This window comes from Equus przewalskii, chromosome 7, assembly GCF_037783145.1.
Source record: "Equus przewalskii isolate Varuska chromosome 7, EquPr2, whole genome shotgun sequence".
Classification (NCBI taxonomy): domain Eukaryota; kingdom Metazoa; phylum Chordata; class Mammalia; order Perissodactyla; family Equidae; genus Equus; species Equus przewalskii.
In genome coordinates this window covers 12089829-12106020 of record NC_091837.1, presented here as the reverse complement: position 1 = coordinate 12106020, position 16192 = coordinate 12089829, and the positions used below count along the sequence as shown (strand labels likewise).

General features: G+C 54.2%; 1 protein-coding gene across 2 annotated transcripts in view; it reads left to right on the top strand.

Annotated features, from left to right (window-relative positions):
* The first annotated feature begins 1662 nt into the window (after positions 1-1662).
* SGSM1 (small G protein signaling modulator 1) overlaps positions 1663-16192 on the top strand; it is an 84127-nt gene continuing 69597 nt past the window's right edge. Inside the window, exons 1-2 of one of the 2 annotated variants that reach the window (XM_070626982.1) lie at positions 1663-1811; positions 1910-1953. In XM_070626982.1, coding sequence (XP_070483083.1) covers positions 1793-1811; positions 1910-1953 — 63 coding nt within the window. In that variant the 5' untranslated portion in view covers positions 1663-1792. The remainder of the gene's footprint in view (positions 1812-1909; positions 1954-16192) is intronic. The other variant, XM_070626981.1, reaches the window with a different exon arrangement.

Here is a 16192-nt window from a genome sequence, read left to right as displayed (position 1 = left end):
AGGGTGGTGAGGGCGGGGCTATAAGATCATGCAAGCAAAGCCTAAAGCCCTTAGCATTGCGGCTGGCACACAGTAGGTCCTCAGTATACGGTTATAGCATATGAGGGGGGTTTTGCTACCAAGCAACCGTTTCGTATTCTCTGGGCCCCTGGGGGACTCCCCACACCCTCACTGGAGATAGTGGGGTGGTGGCATTGTGATTGAGGCTCCCCTCCCCCAGTTGGGGCAGGGGGACCCTTAAACAGATGGAGCTCCTTTCACCTGAGTGGTGGCGCCCTAACTGCACTTTGTCGGTGAGTATTCCCCAGTCTCTCTTTCTGGCCTTCAGGAGCTGCCTTGGTTCCACCCCATTTCTGAGTTCTCCAGGCCCTCTTGGACTCGGCGAATGCCCATTATCCTTCTAGTTTGTTCCCATTTACCTAAGTTAGCCAAAGTTGGCTTCTGTGGCTTATGGCCAAAGACCTTTCATACTGACAAATGGAAAAGAGAGGACTCTGGATCCACCTCCTCAGGGAGAGGGCACACTCTGAGCTGTCCCCAGTCCCTCTCACAGGAGGACTGAATACTAGGGGGTCCTTGGGGACAGATGCAAATCCTTAAAGTGGACTTCAAGACCTTACAGGAACTTGGCCTACCACTGTTCTCCTTGTTCATGCCACTCCAGCCCCACTGGCCTCCTAGCTGTTTGTCACACTCACTGGGCACACCTCCACCTCAGGGCCTTTGCACTTGCTGTTCCCTTTGTCTGGAATGCTCTTCCTCTGGAAACCCCCACAGCCCACTCCTTTTCCTCTTTGCTCCAATGTCACCGCTTCAGTGGGGCCTCTCTCAACCGCTCTACTTGAAAATACAAACCCCACCCCTCTGGGCCCTCCCTGTCTTCTTTGTCTACTTCAATTTTCTCCCGAAACTTCCAACACAGTATAGCATCTGCTTATTTATTTTGTTGTCTATCTCCCAAGCCCCACAAAGGCAGGCTTTTTGTCTGTCTTGCTCACTTCAGTATACCCAGCACAGTAACCTGGCACATGGTAGGTGGTCAATAAATTTTTGTAGACCTAAGTTGCATTCTGGGGGCGCGCAGTCAGGAATTTGGTGGAAGAAGGCTTGGTCCCAAAGTGCCCAATCTCTGGAGATCCCAGCTGACAGGTGCCAGTATTAGGGTCCTGGGAGGACCTTATTCTCCCAATGACCTGCCTATGGTGGAGGGAGCCACTTAAGGCTGGGCCTCTCTTGGATGGAGAGCCAGTGTATCTTGGAAAATTCTCAGTAATAATAATAATAATAATAATTAATGGTACTCGTTTATGTTTGCTGGCCTTTTTTTCCTAGGTCTGTGTTAAGCACTTTACATTCAATATTTCATTTAGGTCTCGTATCATTCCTATGAGATTAACCATATTATACCCATTTTAAAGATGAGAAAACCAAGGCTCGGAGAGTGTCAGTAGTCGCCTGCCATCTCCCGCCACTTTCTCCAGCCTGGCACATCGAAGACATAGACATTGAAGAAATGTTGTCCTTGCTGCCCCAGATAAGGGGGGGCGGGACATGGGGCGTTGGGAATTGGGGATGGGGGTTCCTTGGGAGGTCCGGGCGCGGGGTGTGCGTCTGGCGGGAGGGTGCTCCGCCTGGGGACCGGGCGGCCGGCGGTGGCTTTCCGGGGGCGGGGCGGCGCGGCGGGCCCTGACGTCACTCGGCGCTGGCCCCGCCCCGCGCGGCTGCAGCTGCGGAGCCCGCGACCCGGAGCCGGAGCCGCCGCCGCCCGGGACTCGGATCGCAGCGCCCGGCCATGGCTTCGGGCCCGGCGGGTGAGGGGGCGCGGGGCGCGGGGCGCGGGGGCGGCGGGAGGGCAGCCCGGGCCCCGGCCCCCAGTCCCCGGTGACCGCCCTCCCGTCTTGTCCCACAGAGGCGGAGACCCGGCAGAGGCTGCTGCGCACCGTCAAGAAGGAGGTGGGTGCCGGGGCGGGGGCGGGGGCCGCGACCCCTGGGGGAGGGGAAAGGGTTCCCCAGGAGGGCTGGCCCGTGGCGGCGGCCACCTCGGGGGTGGGGCTCACCTGGGTGGGCAATTACCTCCTGTAGGGCTGGAGGCGGCTGAGTTTTGGGGTGGGGGCCTCAGGTATGGGGGGAGCTCTGGATGTTTTTATGCTGTGTGCCGGGGCAGGTGCAGGTGAGGGCCCTCCAGGTGTGCGGCACACCTGGCTGGGTGGGGCTAGGACTCCCTCTAGTGGTGGGGCAGAGGGGTGGGTCTCACTGAGGTGAGACAGGCACCCGGGGGGCTGACAGGTGTGTTGCGGGGAGGGCTGCAGAAGGAGGACCAGACTTCAGAAAAGGAGGAAGATTCACTTTGGGGAAATAAAGTCATCCCTCTAATCCCCTGCCCCCAAATTCTCAGTCCTTGGAGGCACCCTCCCTGAGAGTCCCATGTCAGCGGGTTACTCCATTTGTGGGCATGTGGCCACGATCTCCTGGCAGGCAGGGTCCCTCATCCCCCACCCCACCCCACTCACTCAGAGGGGTGAGCATCAGACAGGGTCCAGCTGCCCCCCTGGCCCTTCACTTGCCCCTGGGGGCAGCTGGGAGCCCAGTCTAGCCTTTAGAGGCAATAGCCCATGACTTCCCGTGGAGGGGAGCATCTATAGTGAGGGATGCTGGGGGAGGCATTTAGATGCGTGGACTGTGGGTGCGAGTGTGTGTCCAAGCGTGCACACGCCTGTGTGGGTGAGAACTGAGCTGTGAGTGTGTGTACCTGAGAATATCTGTGCTTCTGTCTGGAGATATCTAAGTGTATTTCTGTGTATTGTGTGTACACGTATCTGTGTGTCTATCTGCTTTTGTGAGTATGATGTGTATCTGTGTGATGCAGGAATCTGCATAAACGAGTGAGGCTGTAACTGTGTGTGTATGTGTATCTGTGTGTGTGACGTGTGATACATGAGTCTGTGTGTGAATGAGTGAAGCTGTGGCGTGTGTGTGTGTGTGTGTGTGTGTATTGCTCTTCTCGTGTCACCCCACATCCCTCACCCCGGGACCCCATCGCTGCCGAGCCTGCATCCCCTCTGTATCTTGAGTCCTCAGCCCGAAACCTCGAATGGCCCCAGACCTTGGGGGCTGGCTTGCTTCCTGTGCCTCTGTGTGTGTTAGGGTGTCAGCTCTGAGCACCAAGAAGCCCCTTGCTGCATGGTGGCAGACATCCACAAGGGTAGCCTGTTGCTGCCCCTGCCTCCTCGGGGAGCACAGGTGTGTGTCTGTGTGTATGTCTCTGTGTGTCCCATGTTGTTTAAGGAAACAGAGCTTGTTGCGCGTTCTAGCATTTCTGAATAAGGAGGCATGCAGGATACAGAAAGGCCCAGAACTTTTTAAGTCAGCCTGGGAAGAGACCCCTGTGGGGACCTGAAGAAAACTCTGTCTAGACCCTCTTTCCAACAAAACCTACAGACCCACGACATTCTGCTGACTCTTCTGGGGTAGGACCCCCCCCCCCAAAAGCCTTCATGTTAAAAACCTGCCGTCTTTCAGTTCACTGTTTAACCGAACCTAGATGTAGTATGTGCTCCCAGATGTTTTCACCTGGACTGGCTGTGTTTTTAAGGACATGGTGGCTCATTCAATTGGGAGGGGCTGTAAGCAGAAGAGCCTGTGACCATGGCGTCTGGGGAGGACAGTGCTTCCCACGTCTGGACAGGGCTCCGGCTGGGCACTGGCCCCAGCTCAGCTGCCAGCTCCCTCGGTGCCCTGGACAAGTCCTTCCCCTCTCAAGGACTCAGTTTCCACATCTGGGGAAGGAAGCATTGGGTCGATGTCCCTGGAGGTCCCGTCCGTGTCAGTCTGGTTTGGGTTATTGGCAAGGCCGTGGGGGACACTTCACCTCTGGTGGCCGGTGGCCTGGGCCTGCATCCTCTCTCCCAGGAGCAGCCGAGTTTGGGACTTAGGATGAACCGAGGCCATCTCCTGATCAGAGGGACCTCTCGGTATCCTGCTTGGTGCCTGAGGGGGTAGGGGCGAACCTTACAAGCGTGGGCAGAGGGCCTCAAGCGCCCGCTGACCCTGGATCTGTAGTCAAGAGGGAGGACGTGCGGTCCCAAGTTGGTGTCTGTCTCTAAATTCTGCGTTTCTTGGGGTACATCATTTTAGTAATCAGAGCTTCCGTTTGCTGGGGGCCACTCGTGCCACACGCTGTGTGTGCAGTAACTTCATGAGGTGGGTGAGGTTGTCCCCATTTTACAGACAGGGAAACTGAGGCTCAGAGAGGAGGAGTGAGTTGCTCAAGGGCACATGGGGACTTACCCCCTAGGTCTGTCTGACCTCAGAACCAGGCTCTTACCCTCTCTATCACGAACATGCTCATCTACGTCTACACAACACGCAATCTTGGCGTGCATAGGTGGTATAATTTCCATGGTACAGATGAGAAAACTGGCCCAGGGGGTGTAAGTGAGGTTTCAAGGACACAGAGCCAGTGAAGGGGAACAGATCCCGTCTTCTGTCTGTGAGCCTCCTGTTTAGCACGGGGGCCCCTAAGGGGATGGCAACAAGTCCATGCCACCCAGAGCAGACCTCCTCTCTCCTTTCCTTCTTCTGCCCACCTCTTTGGGGAGCATCTCCCCTAGTCTCGAAGAGCCCGTCTCCAGTGGAGTGGTGAAAGGAAGCTCTTTGTCTAGAAATGTGGGCGCCCTCAGGTCTTCCTTCTCCCCACCTTGTCACAGCCTCTCCCAGAGGTGCCTCCCATCCTTCTTTCCAGAAGGGCTGGCTTAACAGTCAGTTTCTGTAGATATGCCAGGCAGGTCTGCAGGCTTTTCCTGAGCCACTGAAGCCACAAAGGCCAGCAGAGACTGTGGCTGGAAGCTGTGTCCAGAGCTGACTCCAGGAGCCAGTGTGGCCTGGCACCAGGAGGCAGGTCAAGAAGGAGCTTTGGGCTCAGCCAGAGTTGGGTTTAAATCCCCATGCATTTATTTACTGAGGGGCATCTGTGTGCCAGACACTGGCCTGGGCTTTCTGGATACAGGAGCGAACAAGATAGGCCCTTTCCTCTTGGGGCTTACTTTCCAGTATGGTGGACAAACCCTGACAGCCATGTGAGCTTAATTAGAAGGGTAATTACGAGCTGTGCACCAAGGTCTGAAGGTGAGGTACTTGGCACCATAAGAACATGTGACAGGGAGAAGTAACCGCATGCAGGTGGCCCAGGAAGGCTTCCAGGAGGAAGTGATGTTCAGGAAGATATGTGAAGGATGAGTAGACCTTGTAGGTGAAGGTATGAGGTGGAAAGAGACAGAGGAAAACCATTCCTGGCAGAGGGAACCGCATATGCAAAGACTTTGTGGCCGGAGGGAGCATCGTAAACCTGAGGAATGGAAGGATTTGGAAGTGGCTGGAGTGCAGAGAGCAAAAAGGGTGCTGGGGTGCAGAAGGGACAGATCACAGGGTCCTATCCTAGAAGCAAGGGGAGAGGAGTGGAGAGGACGTCAAGAATATGCAAAGAAGAGTGTGGAGCTGAAACTGATTGCTTGTCAATTGCACAGTCTTCACCAAGCATCTGTCTTCACCTTTCCAAGTGTCTGGGTTTCAGTTTATTCATAATGGGGAAGAAAATGACTCACCTGTCAGGATAAACCATGTGAAAACAGCCACCATGTTAGTCTGAGCTTCTCCAGGGCGGGCATCTCGTTTATTTTGTCTTCCCTGGTGCCCCCGTGGGGAAGCTGGTGACACGGTGCCCTCAGCATGATGTCTTCCAGTTAGACCCAGCCAGCTCTATCCTGACTCCTTCCTGGCTCGCTTCGCCCCCGCCCTCTTCCTTTCCCTCCCCGCCGCAGCCATCCCTTAATTTTGTTTTGGTTCCCAGGGCGAGCGGGGACTGGCTTCCCGTTGCCATGACGACTGCCATTAAAGGAGCCAGCCACGTGACACGAGTTGATAAGGGAAGCGAAGTGACTAACTGCCTTATTTTCCTGCCTCCGGGCTGGTCTGGGGGGGCCTCTTAATTGGAGGGAAGAAGGCAGGGCCTTGTGGGCCAGAGGAGAGACCCCGGGACGGAGGCAGGGGATGAAGCCGGTGTGGAGAGGAAGCTACGTTTCGTTCTGCACTCTGGAGCTGATGTCAGGGCTGTCACAGGGAGCCATCATCACTGAGGCTGAGCCGGGCGGGTTGGGGGAGCCGAGCCTCCCAGCCCCTGGGTGTGGGGCAGTGGGATGGGGCAGGGCGGGACATACTGCTGGGACCCCAGAGTGGTTTCACTCTAACCCAAGAGTTCTCAGTGAAGGAAGTGGGGGTGATTTTGCCCCCCAGGTAAGGGGACCAGATAATATACAGGTTGCACAGTCAAATCCAAATTTCAGATAAACAATGAATCATTTTTTGGTATATGTATGGCTACATCTGGCAGCCCTACCCCAGGGGACATTTGGCAACGTCTGCCGACATTTTTGGTTGTCACAACAGGGGTTTCCGCTGACGTCTAGTGGGAAGAGGGCCAGGGATGCTGCTCAGCTGCCTGCAGTGCACAGGATAGCCCCCGCCGCAAAGAATATCCAGCGCAGAAGGGCAGGCCTGTGGAGGGTGGGAATCCTCTGTGCGGGGCACTGTGCCACTCTTCACGACAGCCCTAAGAGAGAGGAGAATTCTCTCCTCCTCTTCATAGACAGGAACCAGAGGCACAGAGTGGTTAAGCAGCTCACTTGAGGGTCACACAGCCCGTCAGTGGAGAAGCCAGGCTTCCAACCGTACTTTGTCAGGCTCTGAGGGGTGGCCACGTGAGCCTGGCTCGAAGAGGGCAGGTAGGGAGCTGTGAGCTTCCGCAGAGGCCCTGGACACACGGCGGGGGGCCAGGTGGGTGCAGGGGGGAAGGGGATGAAGCAGGAAGGTCCAGGAGTCCAGCTTGTGCAGTGCCGGGAATGGGCAGGCTGCGCATTGGGACTTGCTCCATCAGGGAGTGGGGAGCTATAGAAGATTTGTGACCAAGGGAGGCTGTGGCCTGGAGTGGAACTTCAACAAGTTTCAGCCGAAGCAGGGGCCAGGATGGACCCTTTCTGCCAATTCTTAGAAGAAAACTTCCCCTCTTTCCTTCCCTCCTCCTCCTCTTCCCCTCCCTCCCTCCAATCCTTCCTTCTTTCTTTCCACAAATATTTATGAAGCATCTGCTATGTGCCAAGCTAAGGGTTCTGTGTACCCAGCTCCACTGTAGGGGCAGGGCAGGCATCCCCCATGCCAACAAGCAATGCTCTGACACCAGCTGGGGGTCCTACGATTCTACTCAGTTCCGACACTACCTGGAGACAGCATCAGATGCCACAGGTTGCAGGCTCAGTGCCACCAGACTCCCTCCCTCTCTCCAGACTTCAGACGGCAATGTCAAGTCCAGGTTGTCACCTGGGCTTCTGACCCATGAGCTATAGATTAGAGGTTCCAGCAGCGCCCCCGGGGTTCGATTCATTTGCTAGAGCGACTCACAGAACTCAGAGGAACGTTTTACTCCCTAGATCACTGTTTATTATGAAAGAGTCTTAGTCAGGAACAGGCTGATGGAAGAGATGCACAGGGCAAGGGGTGTGGAAAGGGCATGGAGCTTCCATGCCTTCTCGCAGCAGGCCACTCTCCCCACATCTCCAAGCGCTCACCAGCCCGTAAGCTCTCCGCACCCCGTCCTTTTGTGGGTGTTTATGGAGGTTTCATTCCATAGGCACAATCGATTCAATCATTGGTCATTGGCGATGGATGCATTCAACTTGAGCCCTTCTCCCGTCCACGGAGGTGGGGGGCAGAGGGGCTGAAAATTCCAGCCTCTAATCGCATGGCTGGTTCTCCAGGCCGCCAACCCTCCTCCTCAGGGGGGTCCAAAAACCACCTCGTTAACGTAACAAAAGACACCTTTTTCTTTCTCTCACCACTTAGGAAATTCCAAGGGTTTTAGAAGCTCTGTGCTAGAAACTGTGATGAAGACCACATACATATTTATTATAATTCACAGTATCCAGGACCTGCAGGTTGAGAGGTGAGCAGAGCAGCACCCCTGCTCACATGTCTCAGGAAGCCTACAGTCTGGGGGAGGGGGCAGATAGAGAAACAATAATATATGTTACATGTGGCAAGGGCTGTGACGAAAATAAAGCTAGAGGAGGGGTTGAGAGTGGTTGGAAGGGCTCTGCAGAAGAGGTGGTCAAGGATAGCCTCTCTGATGGGGTGACATTTGAGCAGAGACCTGAAGGAAAGGATGGGGCCATGCAGACATCTGACGGAAGGGTGTTCCAGACAGAGGGCACAGCATATGCAAAGGCCCTGGGTCAGGAACAGTGAATAGTGAGGAGCCAAGGAGGCTGGAGTGGAGTGAATAAGAAGGGAGGAGGAGATGAGGTCAGAGAAGGGACAGGAGGCCCACCATGTGGGGCCTTGTGGTGGGCGCTCAGGCTGCAGGGTGAGCACTAAAGTGTATGGGACAGATTGAGGGTAGGGAGCACAAAGTCACGAAGCAAGAGAGGAAACGTCTATCTTGTTCTTTGCTGAGCTTTCGATTCTCGGGCTGGAAATCACAGCCCCCACTCCCGCACCGTCCCCCGCTGGGCCAAGTGGAGGTGCCAAGTGTGCTCGCCGAGCCAATCGGATGAGTGTAGGAATCCTGGGTGCGATAAAATGGGGGCTCTCTGACGCTTGCAGGGTTGACTCAGATCAGTTCGTGCGTGTCATGTTTTCGGACTTCATTTGGCAGAAATTGTCATGAATCGGGCCGCCACTTGCTTTTTGATGCTTTTTTTCAAGTCTCTGGCAATGCGGCTTCTGGAAGCTTCTGATAGTGACGGGCTTGGGCATCGGTGCGCTGGCTCGACGTGAGAGGGTGGCAGGAGGGACTTTACTGCTTGCTTGTGTCTCCCGTGCGGTCTGGCTGGGCCTCCCCTGCAGTAACCTCACGAGGGGCTCCTGGAGATGGTGGTAGCTTTGTTCCTGGTTGGCGGGTGGGAAAGGGCATTTTTGTCCCCCCGATGGGCCTGCCTGGGGCTGCAGACCCCAGGATGGGAAGTGAGGACACCCGAGTCTCGTCCTTGCTCTGCCCCTAACAATGTGTGGCCTCCTAGCAGGTCCCTTCTCCGTCTCAGCTTCCTGCTTTCTAAGTGGACGAGGTTGACAGTTCCAGGATTCCAGGAACCGAGTCATCTAATTTGGCCTGCATCACTTTCCAGGAGCCGGGTCTCCCTGTGTTTTCTCTTCTCTGAATTTGCCAAGCCTGTATTTCAGACTTACTAAACCACAGGCGCTGATAAAACTTTTTGGGAGTCTTTACTCTATTCAAGGAAGACAAGGTCTCAATCAGTTCTAATGGGATAAATTTTTTTGCAAAACAGCATCTACGGAGCATATTATATAGATGAGCTCATTTGGTTATCCCCGGGAAGTGAATGAAACACTCTCCCTTATAGAGAAGGAAATTGAGGGACAGAGATGGCAAGTAACTTGCATAAGGTCACGGAGATTATGAGTGTTACAGCACAGGGGTCTGGCCCCAGAACCCTGCTCTGCGTTACTCTGGAGCCAAAATCAACAGCCTGCATGTGGTTCTGAGCTATTTCTTGGTGTCCAAAGGGAAGAGCCCTTGAGTGGGAGTCAAGAAGGCTGATCTTGACTGGCTGCATCCCCATCCTGCGGTGGGCACCTGGCTCTTCCCTCCTCATCTCCTCATCTGGTTGGCCATTGGCCCCATGGAGGTACAAGGAGATAGGAGATGAATAAATTTTTGTGCTTTTTCTTTTCTTTTTTTTTTTTTTTAAGATTGGCGCCTGAGCTAACTACTGTTGCCAATCTTCTTTTTTTTTCTTTTCCTGCTTTTTTTCTCCCCCTCCACCCCACCTAGTACATAGTTGTACATCTTTTAGTTGTGGCATATGGGACACCACCTCAACATGGCCTACTGAGCGGTGCCATGTCCGCGCCCAGGATCCGAACCCTGGGCTACCGAAGCGGAGCATGCGAACTTAACCACTTGGCCATGGGGCCGGCCCCCTGTGCTTTTTCTATGTAAAATTTTGAAGGAACTCAAATTGTGGGTGTTTATAAAGGACAGTAAGACGTACTTTTGCAGTGAGCTCCCATTTAGAAATCTGATAACTTCAGCCCTGAGAGTTCAAGAGACTCAGTGATACTTGGGGCATTGAATGAATTCTTCTTTAATTATTGCTATCTAGTAAATTATGTTTAATTTGTAAGTTAGAATTATAGCAACTACCATTTATCAAAGACTGCTCTACGGGCTTCACTTTGTCTCATTTGCTCTGCAAAGCAATCTTCCTGTAGAGTAGGTAGCAATAGCAATTCCTCTTTACTGATGAAGAAATTGAAGCTCAGACAGGTCAAGAAACTGGACCAAGGTCACACAGCAGAGAAGCAGCAGAGTGGGGTATTTTAGCCAGCTCCATCCACTTCAAGTTGGATCATTGCTAATGAAACTAGCTAGAATTATACATAAATATATAAACATAAGCAAAAAAAGGAAAGAGAGGCTAAAAAATGGATTTATTGGTTCAAGGGTTTGAGAAGTTTAGAGTGAGTCCAGCTTTAGGTACAGCTGTATCCAGGGGTTCCAATGATGTCATCAGGACCCTGTCTCTCTCTATCTCTCTGTGCTCCCTTTCTCTGTGTTGGCTTTATGCTCTGCCTCTCTCTGTGGGGAGGCAGAGTGTTGCCAAGCAGCTCTCAGAGCACAGTCTGCCAGCTTGGCATCCCCACAGAAAGAGAGGCTCCCCTTCCCAATGGTTCTAGCAAAAGCCTTCAGTTAGGTCTCATTAGAGCAGCCTGGGTCATGTGCTCCTGTTGCACAAATCGGCGTGGGGTGCTCTGGTTGGTCAAGCCTGGAGGGGTAGAGTGTGGAGTCCACCCTGGGAGAGTAAGGGACAGTACCCAGAGCAGAGCCGAGGTGACATGACCAGGCAGGGGAATGGAAACCAGGGCGACAAGCCACAGACAAGGGGGTGAGGGCATCTGCATTTGGAGCTCCGCCCCTGGTAACAGTGGAAGTGTCCACTCTGTGCTCTGTGCCTGGCTGTGACCCCAAGTGCTGCCTGGGGACCTACCGTGTGCCATGTGTCTGCTGGATCAGGGGTTTCTGCTTGGGGGGTATGCCAAGCCCTGAAATTGTACTAGCTTTGTTCTTGCTGCACAGAGAGAGTATCGTCAGTTATCATCAGTACCCCTGAGGAGGCCACACCCAAATTCCCAAATCCGGTTCCAAACCACCCCGAAGGATGCTGGCATACAAAGATGAATACATACACTTTCCTGCCTCTGCGTGCTCAGAGATGAAATGGCGCCTCTTAATTTCTAACCCAGTGAGCCCTCCAATAATAATAATAACAACCCTTAATAACAATCACAGTTAGCATTTATTGGGCACCCACGGTATTCCAGACTGTTCTGTCAAATATGTGAGCCGCTAGCCCCATGTGCCTGTTTACATTTAAATTAAGTCAGATTAAACCAAATTAAAAATACAGTTCCTCCATAGCCGCACGTGGCTGATACGTATTGGACAACACAGGGACAGAGCATTTCCAGAAAGTTCTATCACGTTCTAGACGTGGTGCTAAGTGCTTTGCATGCGTTAACATATTTAATCTTAAAAAAGAGAAACCCTCAGAGGGTTAGGTCCTATTTGTTACCCCATTTTACATATGAGTACCCTGAAGCACAACGCAGTGAAGTGACTTGGCAAGGTCGCCACGGCTTCCAACAAGTGGAGCCAGGCTCCTAACCCAGCCCTGGGACATGATGTTTGATGCTTGTCCTCCTCAAGTTGGCTACAGCTGGTTAGTCCGTTTTCTGGTTCACCGTGTGCGTATTTTAAGCAACCGTCTAGGAATTCGTTTCTTACTTTCCTGCAGCTGCCCAGAATCCCAAAGTCTGGGCAGCCTCCTCGAGTATCCAGGCACGCTCTGGAGTCTGTGTGCGCCTGCCTTGTCCCTGAGGCCCGTGGGGCTGTGGAAGTGGGGCATGTTGCCAGGGGATCCGCCACACGCAGGGGGCCGGGCACCCGGGAGAAAGCTGGCTGATCTCCAGGCTGTGGGCTGGGAATGGGAAGCACGCGGGCTGTTTTCTCTGGGAAGGGGGGCGGCCGGAGGACTGTCACCACGGCTCCATCGTCTCTATCGGTGGCGGTGGGAGGGAGTGCTGGCTGCAAGGGCCTTTTTGCCCGAGAGGCCCCAGGTGAATGCTCCAGAATCAGGTCCTGGGGGAGCCTCCTTGTCAAGGGATGTCTGAGGCACCTGTGCAGGGCGGATGGGAGGCCTGTGCAGGGAAACCCCATTCTCAGCCCCGGAACCCTCCTCCTTCCAGGCTGGGGCAGGTTGTCTGGTCCTCACACTCAGGGAACAATGCCTGGCGTCTGTTTACAGCCCGCAGTAAACGATTAACTGGGGCTCTGCAGGCCGGGCCAGCAGAGCCAGTGGGAGGGCTCTGTTTCTCCTGCAAGCGGAACAGCCACTTGTGGGGCAGGCTAAAAGGGAGGGGTCGAGGGAGGGGTCCACTCTGAAGATCTACCTGCCACTCCAAGGCTTTATCGTTGATGTCCCCTCCCCTGCCTGCCTGCTCACAGCACACCGATGGGCCTGCAGGGTACTCCTGTGGCTTTGCTTTTGTCATCGCTCTGTGCTCTGCGTGGGTGTGGAGGGCAGGCTGGATGTGTGTGGGCGGGAGGGTGGGGTGGGTCGTCCTGGAACTGCATGTGCCCAGAGGGAAGCTTTGATCCATTCACCAGTGTTTGCTGAGCTCCTCCCGTGTGCTGAGCACCTTCGGCCTCCTTCTCGTTGAAGGCCCCAAACAAAGCCCTTTGCAAGCGGACGTGCTGAGGGTGTGGAGGAGCTCCTCCAGAAGGAGGCCCTGAGCCTGTTTGTCAAAAGGTCCAGATCCCTGCTGACCAGCAGCGGGTGAGGAAAGGACATTTGTGTCTTTTTTTTTTAGGAGGCTTTATTCTTTAGGGCAGTTTTAGGTTCACAGTCAAAATTGAGCAGAAAGGACAGAGATTTTCCGTACAGCCCCTGCCCCCACTTATGCATAGTCTCCCCCACTATCAGAACTCTGGACCAGAGTGGGGCATCTGTTACAGCCGGTGAACCTACACTGGCACGTCATTCTCGCCCACAGGCCACAGCTTACATTAGGGTTCGCTCTTGCGAACATTCTAAAGGTTTTGACAAACGCATAATGAATGGTGTATGTCCATCACTATAGGATCCTACAGAATACTTTCACTGCCCTAAAGATCCTCTGTGCTCCATCTCTTCTTGCCTCCTCCCCCCCAAACACTGATCTTTTCCCTATCTCCATAGTCTTACCTGTTCCAGAATGTCATATAATTGGAATTGTACCGTCTGTAGCCCTTTCAGACTGACTTCTCTCACTCAGTAATAGGCATTTCAGCTTGCAAGTTTCTTTTCCTTACCATGACTCTCCTTTCGGAACCGATGTGTGGTAGAGAGAGGCAGCTAGGAGGCCCCGGGTGTGCTGGGAGAGGTGAACGCTAAAAGATGGTGGTAGGGCAGAGGGGGAGCTGGCAGTGCTGCTGGAGCCTGGCTCTGCGAGCGAGGAGTTGGCTGTGACTGTGACAGTCAGCCGCACTGGGCCGAGGGAGCAGGTGCGTTGGCCACCTGGCTGCTGGGGTCCCCACCGCCACCCGGAACTTCCAAGCGGGAGACATTGATTTGAATCCCAACCTTTTCACAGGCCACAGGATGTTTGCTCCTCCCAGGTCAGCTGCCTCATGAGAAAATGGGAATAATAGCAATGACACCCATTTTTGCACAGTCGTTGTGAATCTTTGGGTTCATGTATATAAAGCGCCCACTTGGCTTGTGGGGAGCACCCAGAGGTGTCTGTTGAATGAATGAATGAACCTCCTGTGTGCCAGGCTCTGTGCAGGGCAGACATCATGGGTTTGAGTCCCTGCCCTGCCATTCACAAGCCGTGTGCTCTTGGGCAAGTCACTTAACCTCACTGCGCCTCAGTTTTCTCATCTGTAAAATGGACAGGGTCATGGTACCCATGTCACCTAACTCCCCCGAGGATTAGATGAAATAATGCCCCTAGTACAGGGCCAGGGCTGCGATTGTGTTCCGTGCTTTCGATGTATTCTCTTACGCCTGTGAGGCAAAGACTGTTACCACCCATTTTACTGATGGGAATGCAGAGGCTCCGACAAGGGACCTGACTTGCCCAAGATTGTGTGCGCAAGAGCCGAGATTTGAAGGGTGGAAGGTTGACCTCCGAGCCCGAGGCTCACAGCTGTGTGGTGGGCGTTATTCTAGGAGCTTGGAAGGGGGGGGTCACATTAACTCGGGGGGGGCTCAGGAGTGGGTGAGAAGGCGCCTTCCCTGGTCCTGGAGGGTTGGGTGGTTTTTCCAGGCCTGGACAGGGAGGTCGGAATGGGGGGGATATGAAGTGGAGGAGATTCTGCGAGGGCCAGGTGGTGGGAATCGTGTGGTCACGCAGAAAGAGTGGCGGGTGTGACCGGGGCTCTGGATGCGGGAAGGGGAGGGGACAGGATTCCGAAGGAAAGGAAGGTGGGGCTACACCACGGAACAGTGACAGCTTGCAGGGCGGCACCCCCCATCTCCCCGCCCCACCCGGTCTGCTTGTGGCTGTGTTTTGGAGCGTCCCAAAATATCCCAGCTCGGCCCCCCCATCAGCCCTGTTCCAGCCCCTCCCAACTCTTGCCCCCTGCGCGCCTCGCCCATAAAAAATTAAAAAATCAAAAGCTGCCAGCTATTTCCCTGTAGAGCTTTTCCCTGCCACACTGTCCTTACATCTGTTCCTTCCTTTGAGCTCCAAGGCGACTGTGAGGAGTTTTTCCCTCTGCTTTAGAGTTGGAGAAACTGAGGCCCAGAGAGTTCCTTTCTATTTGTGCTTCAGATCATCGCAAGCATCGCCTCCTCCGGGAAGCCCTCTCTGACCTCCTGACCTACCCCATCAGGTCCGGTTTCTTTCTTATCAGTTCTCATACAACCAAGTTCTTGCGCTGCAGACAACGGGTCATGCTTTGTCATGATTCACCTGTTTGTGTGATTTTGTTAGAGTCTTTCCATCTCGCTGGTCTGTGACCTCCTCAGGACTCTATCTGCCTGCCACCTGGTGCCACACACATAGCGGGCGCATGATGGATGTTGAGTGAGTGAGCAACAGTTTGGGTTCATGTAATAAGCGCTGGGAAGGCAGGTGTTAGTGGAACAGAGAGGAAGCACAGTTCCCTCCCTTGGGGGATAGCGAGTCCAGGAAGGCTCCCAGGAGGAGGCGACACCTGGGCTGAAGCCTGACTCTCAGTTAGCCAGCTGGAGCCTGCATGGAGGGGCACCTGGCAGAAGGCACCACATCAGCAAAAGCAGAGATGAGCCCGTGACGTCGCCTTTGGGGACCTGCATGAGAGGGTCAGTGGTCCAAGGCACGGCTGGCAATGCTGAGGTGTCTGCGTCTTGTTCTCTGCCTTCCGGGTACCTGCAGGGCAGCACACCCCATCCTCCGCTCACCCGCCTTGCCCCAGTGGTTGTCAAGGGGCCTTTGAGTCACCCCCTTCTGCCCACTTTCCCCACACGCTGAGAGTTATTTTTAAAGCCGCCCGAAGGCCCTCCAGGCATCCCAATTTAACCGTCCTCGCCACTGCTGGTTTCTTATGGACGTAAGTTCAGGGTGCCTGGGGGCCTGCGTCTCCCACGCTGATGCTGGCTCAGCGTCACTCCCCCACCTGCCTGCCAGGCACCTCCCACCTGAGACCCCAGGTGGGTGGGCGCTCTGAGTCAGGACTGAGGCAGCAGGCCTCCCAGAGCAGGTGGCAGCCCGGCTGGTGTTTATTTGGGCCTACTGTGTGCCGCAGGCACTAGGCTGGGTGCTTTAAGCCAGAGGTTCCTGTGGGCCAAATTCAGCCTGTTTGTGTACGCCCTTGAGCTAAGAATGGTTTTTTTCATCCTTAAAGGGTTGTAAAAACAAAGAGAGTCTGCGACATAGACTGTATGTGGCCTGAAGATAGGTTTGCCAGATTTAGCAAATAAAACTTCAGAATGCTCCATTAAATTTGAATTTCAGAGAAACAGCAAATAATCTTTTAGTATAAGCACGCACGATACAATATTTCGAACATACTGATACAAACAAAAGTATTCCTTATTCACCTGAAATTTCGATTTCACTGGGCGTCCTGTATTTTATCTGGCGGCCCTAGCCCAAAGCC